General features: G+C 52.9%; 1 protein-coding gene across 1 annotated transcript in view; it reads left to right on the forward strand.

The window, feature by feature from the left end:
• The window catches only part of LOC121275075 (disco-interacting protein 2 homolog B-like), a 97,922-nt gene that overhangs the window by 7,648 nt on the left and 67,774 nt on the right, over positions 1-22,500 (forward strand). The window contains exons 4-8 of the mRNA XM_041182479.1: positions 9,785-9,912; positions 12,663-12,777; positions 14,406-14,607; positions 16,318-16,430; positions 21,910-21,990. Coding sequence (XP_041038413.1) covers positions 9,785-9,912; positions 12,663-12,777; positions 14,406-14,607; positions 16,318-16,430; positions 21,910-21,990 — 639 coding nt within the window. The remainder of the gene's footprint in view (positions 1-9,784; positions 9,913-12,662; positions 12,778-14,405; positions 14,608-16,317; positions 16,431-21,909; positions 21,991-22,500) is intronic.

Genomic DNA, 22,500 nt, shown 5'->3' on the forward strand with positions numbered 1-22,500 from the left:
ACCCCCGTCCCCACCAGTACTGTAGCCCAGTGTTATACAGTGACAGTCCCGTCCCCACCAGTACTGTTCCCAGTGTTATACAGTGACAGACCTGTCTCCACCAGTACTGTACCCCAGTGTTATACACTGACAGACCTGTCGCCACCAGTACTGTACCCCAGTGTTATACAGTGGCAGACCCGTCCCCACCAGTACTGTACCCCAGTGTTATACAATCACAGACCCATCCCCACCAGTACTGTACCCCTTTGTTATACTGTGACAGACCCATCCCCACCAGTACTGTACCCCAGTGTTATATAGTGACAGACCCGTCCCCACCAGTACTGTACCGCAGTGTTATACAGTGACAGACCTGTCAGCACCAGTACTGTACCCCTGTGTTATACAGTGACAGACACGTCCCCACCGGTACTCTACCCCTGTGTTATACAGTGACAGACTTGTCCCCACCAGTAATGTACCCCAGTGATATTCAGTGACAGACCCGTCCCCACCAGTACTGTACCCCAGTGTTATACAGTGACAGACCCGTCCCCACCAGTACTGTACCCCAGTGTTATACAGTGACAGACCCATCCCCACCAGTACTGTACCCCTTTGTTATACTGTGACAGACCCATCCCCACCAGTACTGTACCCCAGTGTTATATAGTGACAGACCCGTCCCCACCAGTACTGTACCCCAGTGTTATAGACAGACCCGTCCCCACCAGTTCTGTACCCCAGTGTTATACAGTGACAGACCCGTCCCCACCAGTTCTGTACCCCAGTGTTATACAGTAACAGACCCCTCACCACCTGTACTGTACCCCAGTGTTATACAGTGACAGTACCGTCCCCACCAGTTCCGTACCCCAGTGTTATACAGTGACAGACCCTACCCCGCCAGTAATGTACCCCAGTGTTATACAGTGACAGACCCATGCCCACCAGTACTGTACCCCAGTGTTATATAGTGACAGACCCTTCCCCACCAGTACTGTACCCCAGTGTTATACAGTGACAGACCCGTCCCCACCAGTTCTGTACCCCATTGTTATACAGTGACAGACCCTACCCCGCCAGTACTGTACCCCAGTGTTATACAGTGACAGACCCGTCCCCACCAGTACTGTACCCCAGTGTTATACAGTGACAGACCCGTCCCCACCGGTACTGTACCCCTGTGTTATACAGTGACAGACTTGTCCCCACCAGTAATGTACCCCAGTGATATTCAGTGACAGACCCGTCCCCACCAGTACTGTACCCCAGTGTTATACAGTGACAGACCCATCCCCACCAGTACTGTACCCCTGTATTATACAGTGACAGACCCATCCCCACCAGTACTGTACCCCAGTGTTATATAGTTACAGACCCGTCCCCACCAGTACTGTACCCCAGTGTTATACAGTGACAGACCCGTCCCCACCAGTTCTGTACCCCAGTGTTATACAGTGACAGACCCGTCCCCACCAGTACTGTACCCCAGTGTTATACAGTGACAGACTCCTCACCACCTGTTCTGTACCCCAGTGTTATACAGTGACAGACCCATCCCCACCAGTACTGTACCCCAGTGTTATACAGTGACAGACCCGTCCCCACCAGTACTGTACGCCAGTGTTATACAGTGACAGACCCGTCCCCACCAGTACTATACCCCAGTGTTATATAGTGACAGACCCTTCCCCACCAGTACTGTACCCCAGTGTTATACAGTGACAGACCCGTCCCCACCAGTTCTGTACCCCAGTGTTATACAGTGACAGACCCTACCCCACCAGTACTGTACCCCAGTGTTATACAGTGACAGACCCGTCCCCACCAGTACTGTACCCCAGAGTTATACAGTGACAGACCAGACCCCACCAGTACTGTAGCCCAGTGTTATACAGTGACAGACCCGTCCCCACCAGTACTGTTCCCAGTGTTATACAGTGACAGACCTGTCTCCACCAGTACTGTACCCCAGTGTTATACAGTGACAGACCTGTCCCCACCAGTACTGTTCCCCAGTGTTATACAGTGACAGACCCGTCCCCACCAGTACTGTACCCCAGTGTTATACAGTGGCAGACCCGTCCCCAGCAGTACTGTACCCCAGTGTTATACAATGACAGACCCCTCCCCACCAGTACTGTACCCCAGTGTTATACAGTGACAGACTCGTCCCCACCAGTACTGTACCCCAGTGTTATACAGTGACAGACTCGTCCCCACCAGTACTGTACCCCAGTGTTATACAGTGACAGACCTGTCAGCACCAGTACTGTACCCCTGTGTTATACAGTGACAGACACGTCCACACCAGTACTGTTCCCCCGTGTTATACAGTGACAGACTTGTCCCCACCAGTAATGTACCCCAGTGATATTCAGTGACAGAACTGTGCCCACCAGTACTGTACCCCAGTTTTATACAGTGACAGACCCGTCCCCACCAGTACTGTACCCCAGTGTTATACAGTGACAGACCCGTCCCCACCAGTTCTGTACCCCAGTGTTATACAGTGACAGACCTGTCCCCACCAGTTCTGTACCCCAATGTTATACAGTGACAGACCTGTCTCCACCAGTACTGTACCCCAGTGTTATACAGTGACAGACCCGTCCCCACCAGTACTGTACCCCAGTGTTATACAGTGACAGACCCGTCCCCACCAGTACTGTTCCCCAGTGTTATACAGTGACAGACCCGTCCCCACCAGTACTATACCCCAGTGTTATACTGGGAGAGAATCATCCCCAACAGTACTGTACCCCAGTGTTATACAGTGACAGACCCGTCCCCACCAGTACTGTACCTCAGTGTTATACAGTAACGGACCTGTCCCCACCAGTACTGTACCCCAGTGTTATACAGTGACAGACTCGTCCCCACCAGTAATGTACCCCAGTGATATTCAGTGACAGAACTGTGCCCACCAGTACTGTACCCCAGTTTTATACAGTGACAGACCCGTCCCCACCAGTACTGTACCCCAGTGTTATACAGTGACAGACCCGTCCCCACCAGTTCTGTACCCCAGTGTTATACAGTGACAGACCTGTCCCCACCAGTTCTGTACCCCAATGTTATACAGTGACAGACCTGTCTCCACCAGTACTGTACCCCAGTGTTATACAGTGACAGACCCGTCCCCACCAGTACTGTACCCCAGTGTTATACAGTGACAGACCCGTCCCCACCAGTACTGTTCCCCAGTGTTATACAGTGACAGACCCGTCCCCACCAGTACTATACCCCAGTGTTATACTGGGAGAGAATCATCCCCAACAGTACTGTACCCCAGTGTTATACAGTGACAGACCCGTCCCCACCAGTACTGTACCTCAGTGTTATACAGTAACGGACCTGTCCCCACCAGTACTGTACCCCAGTGTTATACAGTGACAGACTCGTCCCCACCAGTACTGTACCCAGTGTTATACAGTGACAGACCCATCCCCACCAGTACTGTACCCCAGTGTTATACAGTGACTGACCTGTCCCCACCAGTACTGTACCCCAGTGTTATACAGTGACAGACCCATCCCCACCAGTACTGTACCCCAGTGTTATACAGTGACTGACCTGTCCCCACCAGTACTGTACCCCAGTGTTATACAGTGACAGACTCGTCCCCACCAGTACTGTACCCCAGTGTTATACAGTGACAGACCTGTCAGCACCAGTACTGTACCCCTGTGTTATACAGTGACAGACACGTCCCCACCAGTACTGTACCCCAGTGTTATACAGTGACAGACTCGTCCCCACCAGTACTGTACCCCAGTGTTATACAGTGACAGACTCGTCCCCACCAGTACTGTACCCCAGTGTTATACAGTGACAGACCTGTCCCCACCAGTACTGTACCCCAGTGTTATACAGTGACAGACTCGTCCCCACCAGTACTGTACCCCAGTGTTATACAGTGACAGACCTGTCAGCACCAGTACTGTACCCCAGTGTTATACAGTGACAGACCTGTCAGCACCAGTACTGTACCCCTGTGTTATACAGTGACAGACACGTCCACACCAGTACTGTACCCCAGTGTAATACAGTGACAGACCCGTCCCCACCTGTACTGTACCCCAGTGTTATACAGTGACTGACCTGTCTCCACCAGTACTGTACCCCAGTGTTATACAGTGACAGACCCGTCCCGAGCAGTACTGAACCCCAGTGTTATACAGTGACAGACCTGTCAGCACCAGTACTGTACCCCAGTGTTATACAGTGACAGACCCGTCCCCACCAGTTCTGTACCCCAGTGTTATACAGTGACAGACCTGTCCCCACCAGTTCTGTACCCCAATGTTATACAGTGACAGACCTGTCTCCACCAGTACTGTACCCAGTGTTATACAGTGACAGACCCGTCCCCACCAGTACTCTACCCCAGTGTTATACAGTGACAGACCCGTCCCCACCAGTACTGTTCCCCAGTGTTATACAGTGACAGACCCGTCCCCACCAGTACTGTACCCCAGTGTTATACAGGGAGAGAATCATCCCCACCAGTACTGTACCCCAGTGTTATACAGTGACAGACCCGTCCCCACCAGTACTGTACCTCAGTGTTATACAGTAACGGACCTGTCCCCTCCAGTACTGTACCCCAGTGTTATACAGTGACAGACTCGTCCCCACCAGTACTGTACCCAGTGTTATACAGTGACAGACCCATCCCCACCAGTACTGTACCCCAGTGTTATACAGTGACAGACCTGTCCCCACCAGTACTGTACCCCAGTGTTATACAGTGACAGACCCGTCCCCACCAGTACTGTACCCCAATGTTATACAGTGACAAACCTGTCCCCACCAGTTCTGTACCCCAGTGTTATACAGTGACAGACCCTACCCCACCAGTACTGTACCCCAGTGTTGTACAGTGACAGACCCGTCTCCACCAGTACTGTACCCCAGTGTTATACAGTGACAGACCCGTCCCCACCAGTACTGTACCCCAGTGTTATACAGGGAGAGAATCATCCCCACCAGTACTGTACCCCAGTGTTATACAGGGAGAGAATCATCCCCACCTGTACTGTACCCCAGTGTTATACAGTGACAGACTCGTCCCCACCAGAACTGTACCCCTGTGTTATACAGTGACAGTCCCGTCCCCACCAGTACTGTACCCCAGTGTTATACAGTGACAGACCCGTCCCCACCAGTACTGTACCCCAGTGTTATACATTGACAGACCCGTCCCCACCAGTACTGTACCCCAGTGTTATACAGTGACAGACCCGTCCCCACCGGTACTGTACCCCAGTGTTATACAGTGACAGACCTGTCCCCACCAGTACTGTACCCCAGTGTTATACAGTGACAGACCCGTCCCCACCAGTACTGTACCCCAGTGTTATACAGTGACAGACCCGTCCCCACCAGTACTGTACCCCAGTGTTATACAGTGCGAGACCTGTCCCCACCAGTACTGTACCCCAGTGTTATACAGTGACAGACCCGTCCCCACCAGTACTGTACCCCAGTGTTATACAGTGACAGACCCGTATCCACCAGTACTGTACCTCAGTGTTATACAGTGACAGACCGGTCCCCACCAGTGCTGTACCCCAGTGTTATACAGTGACAGACCTGTCCCCACCAGTACTGTACCCCAGTGTTATACAGTTACAGACCCGTCCCCACCAGTACTGTACCCCAGTCTTATACAGTGACAGACCCGTCCCCACCAGTACTGTACCCCAGTGTTATACAGTGACAGACCGGTCCCCACCAGTACTGTACCCCAGTGTTATACAGTGACAGACCGGTCCCCACCAGTACTGTACCCCAGTGTTATACAGTGACAGACCTGTCCCCACCAGTACTGTACCCCAGTGTTATACAGTGACAGACCCGTCCCCATCAGTACTGTACCCCAGTGTTATACATTGGCAGACCCGTCCCCAGCAGTACTGTACCCCAGTGTTATACAATGACAGACCCCTCCCCACCAGTACTGTACCCCAGTGTTATACAGTGACAGACCGGTCCCCACCAGTACTGTACCCCAGTGTTATACAGTGACAGACCTGTCCCCACCAGTACTGTACCCCAGTGTTATACAGTGACAGACCCGTCCCCATCAGTACTGTACCCCAGTGTTATACATTGGCAGACCCGTCCCCACCAGTACTGTACCCCAGTGTTATACAGTGACTGTCCCGTCCCCACCAGTACTGTTCCCCAGTGTTATACAGTGACAGACCCGTCCCCACCAGTTCTGTACCCCAGTGTTATACAGTGACAGACCCGTCCCCACCAGTACTGTACCCCAGTGTTATACAATGACAGACCCCTCCCCACCAGTACTGTACCCCAGTGTTATACATTGGCAGACCCGTCCCCACCAGTGCTGTACCCCAGTGTTATACAGTGACAGACCTGTCCCCACCAGTACTGTACCCCAGTGTTATACATTGACAGACTCGTCCCCACCAGTACTGTACCCCATTGTTATACAGTGACAGACCTGTCCCCACCAGTACTGTACCCCAGTGTTATACAGTGACAGACCCGTCCCCACCAGTACTGTACCCCAGTGTTATACACTGACAGACCTGTCAGCACCAGTACTGTACCCCTGTGTTATACAGTGACAGACACGTCCCCACCAGTACTGTACCCCAGTGTTATACAGTGACAGACTCGTCCCCACCAGTACTGTACCCCAGTGTTATACAGTGACAGACCTGTCCCCACCAGTACTGTACCCCAGTGTTATACAGTGACAGACTCGTCCCCACCAGTACTGTACCCCAGTGTTATACAGTGACAGACCTGTCCCCACCAGTACTGTACCCCAGTGTTATACAGTGACAGACTCGTCCCCACCAGTACTGTACCCCAGTGTTATACAGTGACAGACCTGTCAGCACCAGTACTGTACCCCAGTGTTATACAGTGACAGACCTGCAGCACCAGTACTGTACCCCTGTGTTATACAGTGACAGACACGTCCACACCAGTACTGTACCCCAGTGTTATACAGTGACAGACCTGTCTCCACCAGTACTGTACCCCAGTGTTATACAGTGACAGACCCGTCCCCACCAGTTCTGTACCCCAGTGTTATACAGTGACAGACCTGTCCCCACCAGTTCTGTACCCCAATGTTATACAGTGACAGACCTGTCTCCACCAGTACTGTACCCAGTGTTATACAGTGACAGACCCGTCCCCACCAGTACTCTACCCCAGTGTTATACAGTGACAGACCCGTCCCCACCAGTACTGTTCCCCAGTGTTATACAGTGACAGACCCGTCCCCACCAGTACTGTACCCCAGTGTTATACAGGGAGAGAATCATCCCCACCAGTACTGTACCCCAGTGTTATACAGTGACAGACCCGTCCCCACCAGTACTGTACCTCAGTGTTATACAGTAACGGACCTGTCCCCTCCAGTACTGTACCCCAGTGTTATACAGTGACAGACTCGTCCCCACCAGTACTGTACCCAGTGTTATACAGTGACAGACCCATCCCCACCAGTACTGTACCCCAGTGTTATACAGTGACAGACCTTTCAGCACCAGTACTGTACCCCAGTGTTATACAGTGACAGACCCGTCCCCACCAGTACTGTACCCCAGTGTTATGCAGTGACAGACCCGTCCCCACCAGTACTGTAGCCCAGTGTTATACAGTCACAGACCCGTCCCCACCAGTACTGTACCCCAGTGTTATACAGTGACAGACCCGTCCCCACCAGTACTGTACCCCAATGTTATACAGTGACAAACCTGTCCCCACCAGTTCTGTACCCCAGTGTTATACAGTGACAGACCCTACCCCACCAGTACTGTACCCCAGTGTTGTACAGTGACAGACCCGTCTCCACCAGTACTGTACCCCAGTGTTATACAGTGACAGACCCGTCCCCACCAGTACTGTACCCCAGTGTTATACAGGGAGAGTATCATCCCCACCAGTACTGTACCCCAGTGTTATACAGGGAGAGAATCATCCCCACCTGTACTGTACCCCAGTGTTATACAGTGACAGACTCGTCCCCACCAGAACTGTACCCCTGTGTTATACAGTGACAGTCCCGTCCCCACCAGTACTGTACCCCAGTGTTATACAGTGACAGACCCGTCCCCACCAGTACTGTACCCCAGTGTTATACATTGACAGACCCGTCCCCACCAGTACTGTACCCCAGTGTTATACAGTGACAGACCCGTCCCCACCGGTACTGTACCCCAGTGTTATACAGTGACAGACCTGTCCCCACCAGTACTGTACCCCAGTGTTATACAGTGACAGGCCCGTCCCCACCAGTACTGTACCCCAGTGTTATACAGTGACAGACCCGTCCCCACCAGTACTGTACCCCAGTGTTATACAGTGCGAGACCTGTCCCCACCAGTACTGTACCCCAGTGTTATACAGTGACAGACCCGTCCCCACCAGTACTGTACCCCAGTGTTATACAGTGACAGACCCGTATCCACCAGTACTGTACCTCAGTGTTATACAGTGACAAACCCCTCCCCACCAGTACTGTACCCCAGTGTTATACAGTGACAGACCCGTATCCACCAGTACTGTCCCCCAGTGTTCTACAGTGACAGACACATGTCCACAACAGTACTGTACCCCAGTGTTATACAGTGACAGACCCATCCCCACCAGTACTGTACCCCAGTGTTATACAGTGACAGACCTGTCCCCACCAGTACTGTACCCCAGTGTTATACAGTGACAGACCTGTCCCCACCAGTACTGTACCCCAGTGTTATACAGTGACAGACCGGTCCCCACCAGTACTGTACCCCAGTGTTATACAGTGACAGACCCGTCCCCACCAGTACTGTACCCCAGTGTTATACAGTGACAGACCCGTCCCCACCAGTACTGTACCCCAGTGTTATACACTGACAGACCCGTCCCCACCAGTACTGTACCCCAGTGTTATACAGTGACAGACCGATCCCCACCAGTACTGTACCCCAGAGTTATATAGTGACAGACCCGTCCCCACCAGTACTGTACCCCAGTGTTATACAGTGACAGACCTGTCTCCACCAGTACTGTACCCCAGTGTTATACAGTGACAGACCCATCCCCACCAGTACTGTACCCCAGTGTTATACAGTGACAGACCCGTCCCCACCAGTACTGTACCCCAGTGTTATACTGTGAGAGACCTGTCCCCACCAGTACTGTACCCCAGTTTTATACAGTGACAGACCCGTCCCCACCAGTACTGTACCCCAGTGTTATACAGTGACAGACCCGTAGCCACCAGTACTGTACCCCAGTGTTATACAGTGACAAACCCCTCCCCACCAGTACTGTACCCCAGGGTTATACAGTGACAGACCCATCCCCACCAGTACTGTACCCCTGTGTTATACAGTGACAGACCCGTCCCCACCAGTACTGTACCCCAGTGTTATACAGTGACAGACCCGTAGCCACCAGTACTGTACCCCAGTGTTATACAGTGACAGACCCGTCCCCACCAGTACTGTACCCCAGTGTTATACAGTGACAGACCCATCCCCACCAGTACTGTACCCCTGTGTTATACAGTGACAGACCCGTAGCCACCAGTACTGTACCCCAGTGTTATACAGTGACAGACCCGTCCCCACCAGTACTGTACCCCAGTGTTATACAGTGACAGACCTGTCCCCACCAGTACTGTACCCCAGGGTTATACAGTGACAGACCCATGTCCACAACAGTACTGTCTGTCCTTGTTGCTTCCTCCCTCCCTCCCTCCCTCTCTCTCTCACACAGACACACGCACCCCCTCACTCACTGCTCCTCTCTCTTGCAGGGCAGCATGTTGTTTGTGGTGGGGAAGGTGGATGGGCTCCTGATGGTCAGCGGCCGGAGGCACAATTCGGACGATGTCGTGGCCACAGCGCTGGCGGTGGAGCCGGTGAAGACTGCGTATAGAGGAAGGTACGTTTCACACACAGACGCAGCGTGGGTCTGGTGACTGCGAGGAGGACACTCCGCGTTCACGGCCTTGTGCACTGCATCACAGAATCGTGACGTGCAGGAGGAGGCCATTCAGCCCATCATGTCTGCTTCGGCTCTCGGAGCATTTTAACTCAGTGCCAATCTCCTGCCTTTTCCCCGTAACCCTGCTCCTTGTTTCTAATTGAATTATCCAGTTCCATGTGGAACGTCTCGAAGTTTCTCCCTCTCTACTCTGTCCAGACCCCTGGACAGAGATTTTGAAAACCTCCATCATGTCTCCTCCCAGCCTTCTCCTCTCCAAGGAAAACAGTCCCAACTTCTCCAATCTTTCCTCATCGCTGAAATGCCTCATCCCTGGAACCATTCTCGCAAACCTCTTCTGCACTCTCTCCAATGCGTTCACATCCTTGCTATAGTGTGACACCCAGAACTGTGCACAATACTCCAGCTGAGGTCTAACCAGTGTCTAGTTCATCATAACCTCCCTGCTCTTGTACTCTGTGCCCCTATTAATGAAGCCGCGAATACTGTAATGTTCAGAGGCAGCTCTCTCTACCTGTCCTGCCACCTTCAATGACTCATGTACATATACACCTACGTCTCTCTGCTCCTGCACACCCTTTAGAATAGTATCCTTTATTTTATACTGTCTCTACATGTTCTTTATACCAAAGTGTATCACCCCACACTTCTGCACATTGAACTTCATCTGCCCCCTACCTGCCCACTCCACCAATGTCAATGTCCTTTTGAAGTTCTACACTGTCCTCCTCACAGTTTACAGTTCTCCCAAGTTTTGTGTGACCCGCAAACTTTGAAGCTGTCTCCTGCTCACCAAGATCGAGATCATTTATATGTTAGGAAAAGCAAGGGTCCCAATACCAACCCCTGGAGACCTGCACTACAAACCTTCTCCCAGCCTGAAAAATACTTTCCCTCTCTCTCCGCTCACTTCCTCGCTCACTCATTCTCTTACCCGCTTCTGTCTCTCTCCCTCTGTCTCTCTCAACATATTGCGATCTCTCTGCCTATATCTCTCTTTCTGTCTCACACCTTTGCTCACTCAAAGTCACTCTCTCTCTCTCTCAATCTCTATCACTGTCTCTTTCTCTCTCTCTGCCTCTCTTTCCCCCTCTCGCTCTCTCCGTCTCTCTCGCTCTCTCCGTCTCTCTCGCTCTCTCCGTCTCTCTCGCTCTCTCCGTCTCTCTCGCTCTCTCCGTCTCTCTCGCTCTCTCCGTCTCTCTCGCTCTCTCTGCCTCTCGCTCTCTCTGCCTCTCGCTCTCTCTGCCTCTCGCTCTCTCTGCCCCTGGCTCTCTCTGCCCCTGGCTCTCTCTGCCCTTGGCTCTCTCTGCCCCTGGCTCTCTCTGCCCCTGGCTCTCTCTGCCCCTGGCTCTCTCTGCCCCTGGCTCTCTCTGCCCCTGGCTCTCTCTGCCCCTGGCTCTCTCTGCCCCTGGCTCTCTCTGCCCCTGGCTCTCTCTGCCCCTGGCTCTCTCTGCCCCTGGCTCTCTCTGCCCCTGGCTCTCTCTGCCCCTGGCTCTCTCTGCCCCTGGCTCTCTCTGCCCCTGGCTCTCTCTGCCCCTGGCTCTCTCTGCCCCTGGCTCTCTCTGCCCCTGGCTCTCTCTGCCCCTGGCTCTCTCTGCCCCTCGCTCTCTCTGCCCCTCGCTCTCTCTGCCCCTCGCTCTCTCTGCCCCTGGCTCTCTCTGCCCCTGGCTCTCTCTGCCCCTGGCTCTCTCTGCCCCTGGCTCTCTCTGCCCCTGGCTCTCTCTGCCCCTGGCTCTCTCTGCCCCTGGCTCTCTCTGCCCCTGGCTCTCTCTGCCCCTGGCTCTCTCTGCCCCTGGCTCTCTCTGCCCCTGGCTCTCTCTGCCTCTCGCTCTCTCTGCCCCTGGCTCTCTCTGCCTCTCGCTCTCTCTGCCCCTGGCTCTCTCTGCCCCTGGCTCTCTCTGCCTCTCGCTCTCTCTGCCCCTCGCTCTCTCTGCCCCTCGCTCTCTCTGCCCCTCGCTCTCTCTGCCTCTCGCTCTCTCTGCCCCTGGCTCTCTCTGCCCCTGGCTCTCTCTGCCCCTGGCTCTCTCTGCCCCTGGCTCTCTCTGCCCCTGGCTCTCTCTGCCTCTCGCTCTCTCTGCCCCTGGCTCTCTCTGCCCCTGGCTCTCTCTGCCTCTCGCTCTCTCTGCCCCTCGCTCTCTCTGCCTCTCGCTCTCTCTGCCCCTGGCTCTCTCTGCCCCTGGCTCTCTCTGCCCCTGGCTCTCTCTGCCCCTGGCTCTCTCTGCCCCTGGCTCTCTCTGCCCCTGGCTCTCTCTGCCCCTGGCTCTCTCTGCCCCTGGCTCTCTCTGCCCCTGGCTCTCTCTGCCCCTGGCTCTCTCTGCCCCTGGCTCTCTCTGCCTCTCGCTCTCTCTGCCCCTGGCTCTCTCTGCCTCTCGCTCTCTCTGCCCCTGGCTCTCTCTGCCCCTGGCTCTCTCTGCCTCTCGCTCTCTCTGCCCCTCGCTCTCTCTGCCCCTCGCTCTCTCTGCCCCTCGCTCTCTCTGCCTCTCGCTCTCTCTGCCCCTGGCTCTCTCTGCCCCTGGCTCTCTCTGCCCCTGGCTCTCTCTGCCCCTGGCTCTCTCTGCCCCTGGCTCTCTCTGCCCCTGGCTCTCTCTGCCCCTGGCTCTCTCTGCCTCTCGCTCTCTCTGCCCCTGGCTCTCTCTGCCTCTCTCTCTCTCTCCCTCCCTCTCTGACCAGTTGTGTTTCTGCCTCAGGATCGCTGTGTTCTCTGTCACTGTGTTTTATGACGAACGGATTGTGATTGTGGCTGAGCAGCGACCAGACACCTCTGAAGAGGACAGTTTCCAGTGGATGAGCCGCGTGCTGCAGGTATGGAGAGCAGGCAGGAGGACATGGCCCTCTGTCCCTCACCCCTCACAGCGGCTTCTCTCCCCCTCTCAATCTCTCTCTCTCTCCATCTCTCTCCCCCTCTCCATCTCTCTCCATCTCTCTCTCCATCTCCCTCCATCTCTCTCTCTCTCTCTCCATCTCTCTCTCTCTCCATCTCTCTCTCTCTCCATCTCTCTCTCTCTCTCCATCTCTCTCTCTCTCCATCTCTCTCTCTCTCCATCTCCCTCCATCTCTCTCTCCCTCCATCTCTCTCTCTCTCCATCTCTTTCTCTCTCCATCTCTCTCTCTCTCTCCATCTCCCTCCATCTCTCTCTCTCCATCTCTCTCTCTCCATCCCTCTCTCCATCCCTCTCTCCATCCCTCTCTCCATCTCTCTCTCCATCTCTCTCTCTCCATCTCCCTCCATCTCTCTCTGTCATTCTCTCTCTATCTCCCTCTCTCCGTCTCCGTCTCTCTCCCCCTCCATCTCTCTCCCCCTCTCCATCTCTCTCCATCTCTCTCTCTCCATCTCCCTCCATCTCTCTCTGTCATACTCTCTCTGTCATTCTCTCTCTGTCTCCCTCTCTCTCTCTGTCTCCCTCTCTCTGTCTCCCTCTCTCTCTGTCTCCCTCTCTCTCTGTCTCCCTCTCTCTCTGTCTCCCTCTCTCTCTGTCTCCCTCTCTCTCTGTCTCCCTCTCTCTGTCTCCCTCTCTCTGTCTCCCTCTCTCTGTCTCCCTCTCTCTGTCTCCCTCTCTCTGTCTCCCTCTCTCTGTCTCCCTCTCTCTGTCATTCTCTCTCTGTCATTCTCTCTCTGTCCTTCTCTCTCTGTCTCCTTCTCTCTCTGTCTCCTTCTCTCTCTGTCTCCTTCTCTCTCTGTCCTTCTCTCTCTGTCTCCTTCTCTCTCTGTCTCCCTCTCCCTCTGTCTCCCTCTCTCTCTGTCTCTGTCTCCCTATCTCTCTCTGTCTCCCTCCATCTCTCTCTCTCTCTCTCTCTGTCTCTCTCTGTCTCCCTCCATCTCTCTCTCTGTCTCCCTTTCTCTGTCTCCCTTTCTCTGTCTCCCTCTCTCTGTCTCCCTCTCTCTGTCTCCCTCTCTCTCTGTCTCCCTCTCTCTCTGTCTCCCTCTCTCTCTGTCTCCCTCTCTCTCTGTCTCCCTCTCTCTGTCTCCCTCTCTCTGTCTCCCTCTCTCTGTCTCCCTCTCTCTGTCTCCCTCTCTCTCTGTCTCTCTCTCTCTGTCCCTCTCTCTCTGTCCATCTCTCTCTCTGTTTCTCCCCCTCTGCCTCGCTCCCCCTCTGCCTCGCTCCCCCTCTGCCTCGCTCCCCCTCTGCCTCGCTCCCCCTCTGCCTCACTCCCCCTCTGCCTCGCTCCCCCTCTGCCTCGCTCCCCCTCTGCCTCGCTCCCCCTCTGCCTCGCTCCCCCTCTGCCTCGCTCCCCCTCTGCCTCGCTCCCCCCCAGCCTCGCTGCCCCTCTGCCTCGCTGCCCCTCTGCATCTCTCTCTCTGCGTCTCTCTCTCTCTCTCTCTGTGTCTCTCCCTCTCTGCGTCTCTCCCTCTCTCTCTGCGTCTCTCTCTCTCTCTCTTGTCTCCGGAGCACTCAGATTGTCTCTCTCTCTCTCTCTCTCTCTCCCCTCAGGCAATCGATGGTATCCACCAGGTGGGTGTGTACTGTTTGGCCCTGGTTCCAGCCAACACGCTCCCCAAGACGCCGCTAGGAGGAATCCACATTGCTCAGAGCAAGCAGCGCTTCCTGGAGGGGACACTGCATGCGTGTAACATCCTGCTCTGTCCACACACGTGTGTGACCAACCTCCCGAAACCCCGACAGAAACAACCCAGTGAGTGCAACTCCCTCTACACCGTCCCCATCAAACACTCCCAGGACAGGTACAGCACGGGGTTAGATACAGAGTAAATCTCCCTCTACACCGTCTCCATCAAACACTCCCAGGACAGGTACAGCACGGGGTTAGATACAGAGTAAAGCTCGATCTACACCGTCCCCAAAAAACACTCCCAGGACAGGTACAGCACGGAGTTAGATACAGAGTAAATCTCCCTCTACACCGTCCCTATCAAACACTCCCAGGACAGGTACAGCACGGGGTTAGATACAGAGTAAATCTCCCTCTACACCGTCCCCATCAAACACTCCCAGGACAGGTACAGCACGGGGTTAGATACCGAGTAAACCTCCCTCTACCCCGTCCCCATCAAACACTCCCAGGACAGGTACAGCACGGGGTTAGATACAGAGTAAAGCACCCTCTACACCGTCCCTATCAAACACTCCCAGGACAGGTACAGCACGGGGCTAGATACAGAGTAAAGTTCCCTCTACACCGTCCCCATCAAACACTCCCAGGACAGGTACAGCACGGGGTTAGATACAGAGTAAACCTCCCTCTACACTGTCCCCATCAAACACTCCCAGGACAGGTACAGCACGGGGTTAGATACAGAGTAAAGCTCCCTCTACACTGTCCCCATCAAACACTCCCAGGACAGGTACAGCACGGGGTTAGATACCGAGTAAACCTCCCTCTACACTGTCCCCATCAAACACTCCCAGGACAGGTACAGCACGGGGTTAGATACAGAGTAAACCTCCCTCTACACCGTCCCCATCAAACACTCCCAGGACAGGTACAGCACGGAGTTAGATACAGAGTAAATCTTCCTCTACACCGTCCCTATCAAACACTCCCAGGACAGGTACAGCACAGGGTTAGATACAGAGTAAACCTCCCTCTACTCTGTCCCCATCAAACACTCCCAGGACAGGTACAGCACGGGGTTAGATACAGAGTAAATCTCCCTCTACACCGTCCCCATCAAACACTCCCAGGACAGGTACAGCACGGGGTTAGATACAGAGTAAAGCCCCCTCTACACCATCCCCATCAAACACTCCCAGGACGGGTACAGCACGGGGTTAGATACAGAGTAAAGCTCCCTCTACACTGTCCCCATCAAACACTCCCAGGACAGGTACAGCACAGGGTTAGATACAGAGTAAATCTCCCTCTACACCGTCCCCATCAAACACTCCCAGGACAGGTACAGCACGGGGTTAGATACAGAGTAAACCTCCCTCTACACTGTCCCCCATCAAACACTCCCAGGACAGGTACAGCACGGGGTTAGATACAGAGTAAACCTCCCTCTACACTGTCCCCCATCAAACACTCCCAGGACAGGTACAGCACGGGGTTAGATACAGAGTAAACCTCCCTCTACACTGTCCCCATCAAACACTCCCAGGACAGGTACAGCACGGGGTTAGATACAGAGTAAAGTTCCCTCTACACTGTCCCCATCAAACACTCCCAGGACAGGTACAGCACGGAGTTAGATACAGAGTAAATCTTCCTCTACACCGTCCCTATCAAACACTCCCAGGACAGGTACAGCACGGGGTTAGATACAGAGTAAAGCTCCCTCTACACCGTCTCGTCACTCTGGCAGTGTGCGGGTGAGAGCAGGGGTGGGTGCGTGTCCGGTTTGTTGACCCCACCCCGCTGACCCTGAACCCTCTGTGCCCACAGCCGGGGTTGGACCTGCTTCGATGATCGTGGGGAACCTGGTGGCCGGGAAGAGGATCGCCCAGGCTTTGGGGAGGGAACTGGGCCGCAGCGAGGAGCATGAGCTGGGGCGTAAGGTCAGAGTCTCCCTGCCTCCTCACAGGGGCATTAGGGCAGTGAAGGGGTAGCACTGGGCTGGGCACAGGTGTGGGTGTTACTGGGGCCGGGGTAAGGGCACACGTCTGGGGGTAGTTCAGGGGCAGTAAGGTTTTCAGGTGTTCGGCGTGGGGTTTGTGGGGTTTTAGGGTGTTTCTGGGGGTTTAGGGTGTTTGTGGGGGTTTAGGGTGTTTGTGGGGGTTTAGGGTATTTGTGGGGGTGTTATGGGGTTTAGGGTGTTATGGGGTTTTAGAGTGTTTGTGGGGGTTTAGGGTGTTTGTGGGGGTTTAGGGTGTTTGTGGGGGTTTAGGGTGTTTGGGGGGTTTATGGGGTTTTATGGTGTTTGGGAGGTTTATGGGGTTTTAGGGTGTTTGGGAGGTTTAGGGGGTTTTATGGTGTTTGGGCGGTTTATGGGGTTTTAGGGTGTTTGGGAGGTTTATGGGGTTTTAGGGTGTTTATGGGTTTTTAGGGTGTTTGGGAGGTTTATGGGGATTGGGGTGTTTGGGCGGTTTATGGGGTTTTAGGGTGTTTGGGAGGTTTATGGGGTTTTAGGGTGTTTATGGGTTTTTAGGGTGTTTGGGAGGTTTATGGGGATTGGGGTGTTTGGGAGGTTTATGGGGTTTTAGGGTGTTTATGGGGTTTTAGGGTGTTTATGGGGTTTTAGGGTGTTTATGGGGTTTTAGGGTGTTTATGGGGTTTTAAGGTGTTTATGGGGTTTTAGGGTGTTTGGGAGGTTTAGGGTGTTTGTGGGGGTTTAGGGTGTTTGGGGGGTTTAGGGTGTTCGTGGGTTTTTAGGGTATTTGGGGGGTGTTATGGGGTTTTAGGGTGTTATGGGGTTTTAGGGTGTTATGGGGTTTTAGGGTGTTTGTGGGGGTTTAGGGTGTTTGTGGGTTTTTAGGGTGTTTGGGGGGTTTATGGGGTTTTAGGGTGTTTGGGGCGTTTATGGGGTTTTATGGTGTTTGGGGCGTTTATGGGGTTTTATGGTGTTTGGGGCGTTTATGGGGTTTTTAGGTGTCTGGGAGGGTGTAATGGGGTTTTAGGGTGTTTATGGGGTTTTAGGGTGTTTGGGAGGTTTATGGGGTTTTATGGTGTTTGGGGCGTTTATGGGGTTTTTAGGTGTCTGGGAGGGTGTAATGGGGTTTTAGGGTGTTTATGGGGTTTTGGGGTGTTTGGGAGGTTTATGGGGTTTTAGGGTGTTTGGGGCATTTATGGGGTTTTTACTTGTCTGAGAGGGTGTAATGGGGTTTTAGGGTGTTTATGGGGTTTTAGGGTGTTTATGGGGTTTTAGGGTGTTTGGGAGGTTTATGGGGTTTTAGGGTGTTTGGGAGGTATTTGGGGTTTTAGGGTGTTTGGGAGGTTTATGGGGTTTTAGGGTATTTGGGAGGTTTATGGGGTTTTAGGGTGTTTGGGAGGTTTATGGGGTTTTATGCTGTCTGGGGGGTTTATGGGGTTTTAGGGTGTTTGGGAGGTTTATGGGGTTTAGGGTGTTTGGGGAGGTTTATGAGATTTAGGGTGTTTGGGGAGGTTTATGGGGTTTTATGGTGTTTGGGGGGTTTATGGGGTTTTATGGTGTTTGGGGGGTTTATGGGGTTTTAGGGTGTTTGGGGGGTTTATGGGGTTTTAGGGTGTTTGGGGCGTTTATGGGGTTTTATGGTGTTTGGGGCGTTTATGGGGTTTTTAGGTGTCTGGGAGGGTGTAATGGGGTTTTAGGGTGTTTATGGGGTTTTAGGGTGTTTGGGAGGTTTATGGGGTTTTATGGTGTTTGGGGCGTTTATGGGGTTTTTAGGTGTCTGGGAGGGTGTAATGGGGTTTTAGGGTGTTTATGGGGTTTTAGGGTGTTTATGGGGTTTTATGGTGTTTGGGGCGTTTATGGGGTTTTATGGTGTTTGGGGTGTTTATGGGGTTTTTAGGTGTCTGGGAGGGTGTAATGGGGTTTTAGGGTGTTTATGGGGTTTTAGGGTGTTTGGGAGGTTTATGGGGTTTTAGGGTGTTTGGGGCATTTATGGGGTTTTTAGGTGTCTGGGAGGGTGTAATGGGGTTTTAGGGTGTTTATGGGGTTTTAGGGTGTTTGGGAGGTTTATGGGGTTTTAGGGTGTTTGGGAGGTATATGGGGTTTTAGGGTGTTTGGGAGGTTTATGGGGTTTTAGGGTTTTTGGGAGGTTTATGGGGTTTTAGGGTGTTTGGGAGGTTTATGGGGTTTTAGGGTGTTTGGGAGGTTTATGGGGTTTTATGCTGTCTGGGGGGTTTATGGGGTTTTAGGGTGTTTGGGAGGTTTATGGGGTTTAGGGTGTTTGGGGAGGTTTAAGGGATTTAGGGTGTTTGGGGAGGTTTATGGGGTTTTATGGTGTTTGGGGGGTTTATGGGGTTTTAGGGTGTTTGGGAGGTTTATGGGGTTTTAGGGTGTTTGGGAGGTTTAGGGGGTTTTTAGGTGTCTGGGGGGTGTAATGGGGTTTTAGGGTGTTTATGGGGTTTAGGGTGTTGGGGGGTTTATGGGGTTTTATGGTGTTTGGGGGGATTTATGGGGTTTTAGGTGTTTGGGAGGTTTATGGGGTTTTAGGGTGTTTGGGAGGTTTATGGGGTTTTATGGTGTTTGGGAGGTTTATGGGGTTTTAGGGTGTTTGGGAGGTTTAGGGGGTTTTATGGTGTTTGGGAGGTTTATGGGGTTTTAGGGTGTTTGGGAGGTTTATGGGGTTTTAGGGTGTTTGGGAGGTTTATGGGGTTTTAGGGTGTTTGGGAGGTTTATGGGGTTTTAGGGTGTTTGGGGGGTTTATGGGGTTTTAGGGTGTTTGGGAGGTTTATGGGGTTTTAGGGTGTTTGGGAGGTTTAGGGGGTTTTTAGGTGTCTGGGGGGGGGTGTAATGGGGTTTTAGGGTGTTTGGGGGGTTTATGGGGTTTTAGGGTGTTTGGGGGGTTTATGGGGTTTTAGGGTGTTTGGGAGGTTTATGGGGTTTTAGGGTGTTTGGGAGGTTTATGGGGTTTTAGGGTGTTTGGGAGGTTTATGGGGTTTTAGGGTGTTTGGGAGGTTTATGGGGTTTTAGGGTGTTTGGGAGGTTTATGGGGTTTTAGGGTGTTTGGGAGGTTTAGGGGGTTTTTAGGTGTCTGGGGGGGGGTGTAATGGGGTTTTAGGGTGTTTGGGAGGTTTATGGGGTTTTAGGGTGTTTGGGAGGTTTATGGGGTTTTAGGGTGTTTGGGAGGTTTATGGGGTTTTAGGGTGTTTGGGAGGTTTATGGGGTTTTAGGATGTTTGGGAGGTTTAGGGGTTTTTTAGGTGTCTGGGGGGGTGTAATGGGGTTTTAGGGTGTTTATGGGGTTTAGGGTGTTGGAGGGTTTATGGGGTTTAGGGTGTTTGGGAGGTTTATGGGGTTTTAGGGTGTTTGGGAGGTTTAGGGGTTTTTTAGGTATCTGGGGGGGTGTAATGGGGTTTTAGGGTGTTTATGGGGTTTAGGGTGTTGGGGGGTTTATGGGGTTTTAGGGTGTTTGGGAGGTTTATGGGGTTTTAGGGTGTTTGGGGGGTTTAGGTGTTTGGGCAGGTGTAATGGGGTTTTAGGGTGTTAATGGGTTTTAGGGTGTTTGGGGAGGTTTAGGTGTTTGGGCGGGTGTAATGGGGTTTTAGGGTGTTTATGGGTTTTAGGGTGTTTGGGGAGGTTTATGGGGTTTAGGGTGTTTGGGGAGGTTTATGGGGTTTTAGGGTGTTTGGGGGGTTTGGGCAGGTGTAATGGGGTTTTAGGGTGTTTATGGGTTTTAGGGTGTTTGGGGAGGTTTAGGTGTTTGGGCGGGTGTAATGGGGTTTTAGGGTGTTTATGGGGTTTAGGGTGTTGGGGGGTTTATGGGGTTTAGGGTGTTTGGGAGGTTTATGGGGTTTTAGGGTGTTTGGGGGGTTTAGGTGTTTGGGCAGGTGTAATGGGGTTTTAGGGTGTTTATGGGTTTTAGGGTGTTTGGGGGGGTTTAGGTGTTTGGGCGGGTGTAATGGGGTTTTAGGGTGTTTATGGGTTTTAGGGTGTTTGGGGGGGTTTAGGTGTTTGGGCGGGTGTAATGGGGTTTTAGGGTGTTTATGGGTTTTAGGGTGTTTGGGGAGGTTTATGGGGTTTAGGGTGTTTGGGGGGTTTAGGTGTTTGGGCAGGTGTAATGGGGTTTTAGGGTGTTTATGGGTTTTAGGGTGTTTGGGGAGGTTTATGGGGTTTAGGGTGTTTGGGGAGGTTTATGGGGTTTTAGGGTGTTTGGGGGGTTTGGGCGGGTGTAATGGGGTTTTAGGGTGTTTATGGGTTTTAGGGTGTTTGGGGAGGTTTAGGTGTTTGGGCGGGTGTAATGGGGTTTTAGGGTGTTTATGGGGTTTAGGGTGTTGGGGGGTTTATGGGGTTTAGGGTGTTTGGGAGGTTTATGGGGTTTTAGGGTGTTTGGGGGGTTTAGGTGTTTGGGCGGGTGTAATGGGGTTTTAGGGTGTTTATGGGTTTTAGGGTGTTTGGGGGGGTTTAGGTGTTTGGGCGGGTGTAATGGGGTTTTAGGGTGTTTATGGGTTTTAGGGTGTTGGGGGGTTTATGTGGTTTTAGGTTGTTTGGGAGGTTTAGGGGTTTTTTAGGTATCTGGGGGGGTGTAATGGGGTTTTAGGGTGTTTATGGGGTTTAGGGTGTTGGGGGGTTTATGGGTTTTAGGGTGTTTGGGAGGTTTATGGGGTTTTAGGGTGTTTGGGGGGTTTAGGTGTTTGGGCAGGTGTAATGGGGTTTTAGGGTGTTAATGGGTTTTAGGGTGTTTGGGGAGGTTTAGGTGTTTGGGCGGGTGTAATGGGGTTTTAGGGTGTTTATGGGTTTTAGGGTGTTTGGGGAGGTTTAGGTGTTTGGGCGGGTGTAATGGGGTTTTAGGGTGTTAATGGGTTTTAGGGTGTTTGGGGAGGTTTAGGTGTTTGGGCGGGTGTAATGGGGTTTTAGGGTGTTTATGGGTTTTAGGGTGTTTGGGGGGTTTAGGTGTTTGGGCAGGTGTAATGGGGTTTTAGGGTGTTTATGGGTTTTAGGGTGTTTGGGGGGGTTTAGGTGTTTGGGCGGGTGTAATGGGGTTTTAGGGTGTTTATGGGTTTTAGGGTGTTTGGGAGGTTTATGGGGTTTTAGGGTGTTTGGGAGGTTTAGGGGTTTTTTAGGTATCTGGGGGGGTGTAATGGGGTTTTAGGGTGTTTATGGGTTTTAGGGTGTTTGGGGGGTTTAGGTGTTTGGGCGGGTGTAATGGGGTTTTAGGGTGTTTATGGGTTTTAGGGTGTTTGGGGGGGTTTAGGTGTTTGGGCGGGTGTAATGGGGTTTTAGGGTGTTTATGGGTTTTAGGGTGTTTGGGGAGGTTTATGGGGTTTAGGGTGTTTGGGGGGTTTTATTGGGTTTTCGGGTTAGGTTTTGCCACCTTTAGGGTAATTGGGACTTTTCTGGGTTTACAATGTTCTGGGTGACCTGATGCCCCTCACTCTCTGCTCTTTGCCCCCTCAGTTCCAGTACCTGGCTGATGTGCTCCATTGTCGTGCTCAGTCTACACCTGATCACGTTCTCTTCGTCCTGCTCAATGCCAAGGTACATCCTGCCCGGCTGCTTCTGTCTCTCTCACCAACCCCCCCCCCACCCCCCCCAACCTTCTCCCTCTCTGTCTCCCCATCTCCACCCCTTCTACTCCCATTCTCACCTTCTCTCTCTCCCCATCTCCACCCCTTCTACTCCCATTCTCACCTTCTCTCTCTCCCCATCTCCACCCCTTCTACTCCCATTCTCACCTTCTCTCTCTCCCCATCTCCACCCCTTCTACTCCCATTCTCACCTTCTCTCTCTCCCCATCTCCACCCCTTCTACTCCCATTCTCACCTTCTCTCTCTCCCCATCTCCACCCCTTCTACTCCCATTCTCACCTTCTCTCTCTCCCCATCTCCACCCCTTCTACTCCCATTCTCACCTTCTCTCTCTCCCCATCTCCACCCCTTCTACTCCCATTCTCACCTTCTCTCTATTCCCCCCTCCACCCCTTCTCCCCCACCCCTCTCTCCTTTCCACACCTCTCCCCTTCCCCCTCTCTCTGACTTGCCCTTTTCC

The sequence above is a fragment of the Carcharodon carcharias genome (genome assembly GCF_017639515.1).
Source record: "Carcharodon carcharias isolate sCarCar2 chromosome X unlocalized genomic scaffold, sCarCar2.pri SUPER_X_unloc_1, whole genome shotgun sequence".
Taxonomy (NCBI): Eukaryota; Metazoa; Chordata; class Chondrichthyes; order Lamniformes; family Lamnidae; genus Carcharodon; species Carcharodon carcharias.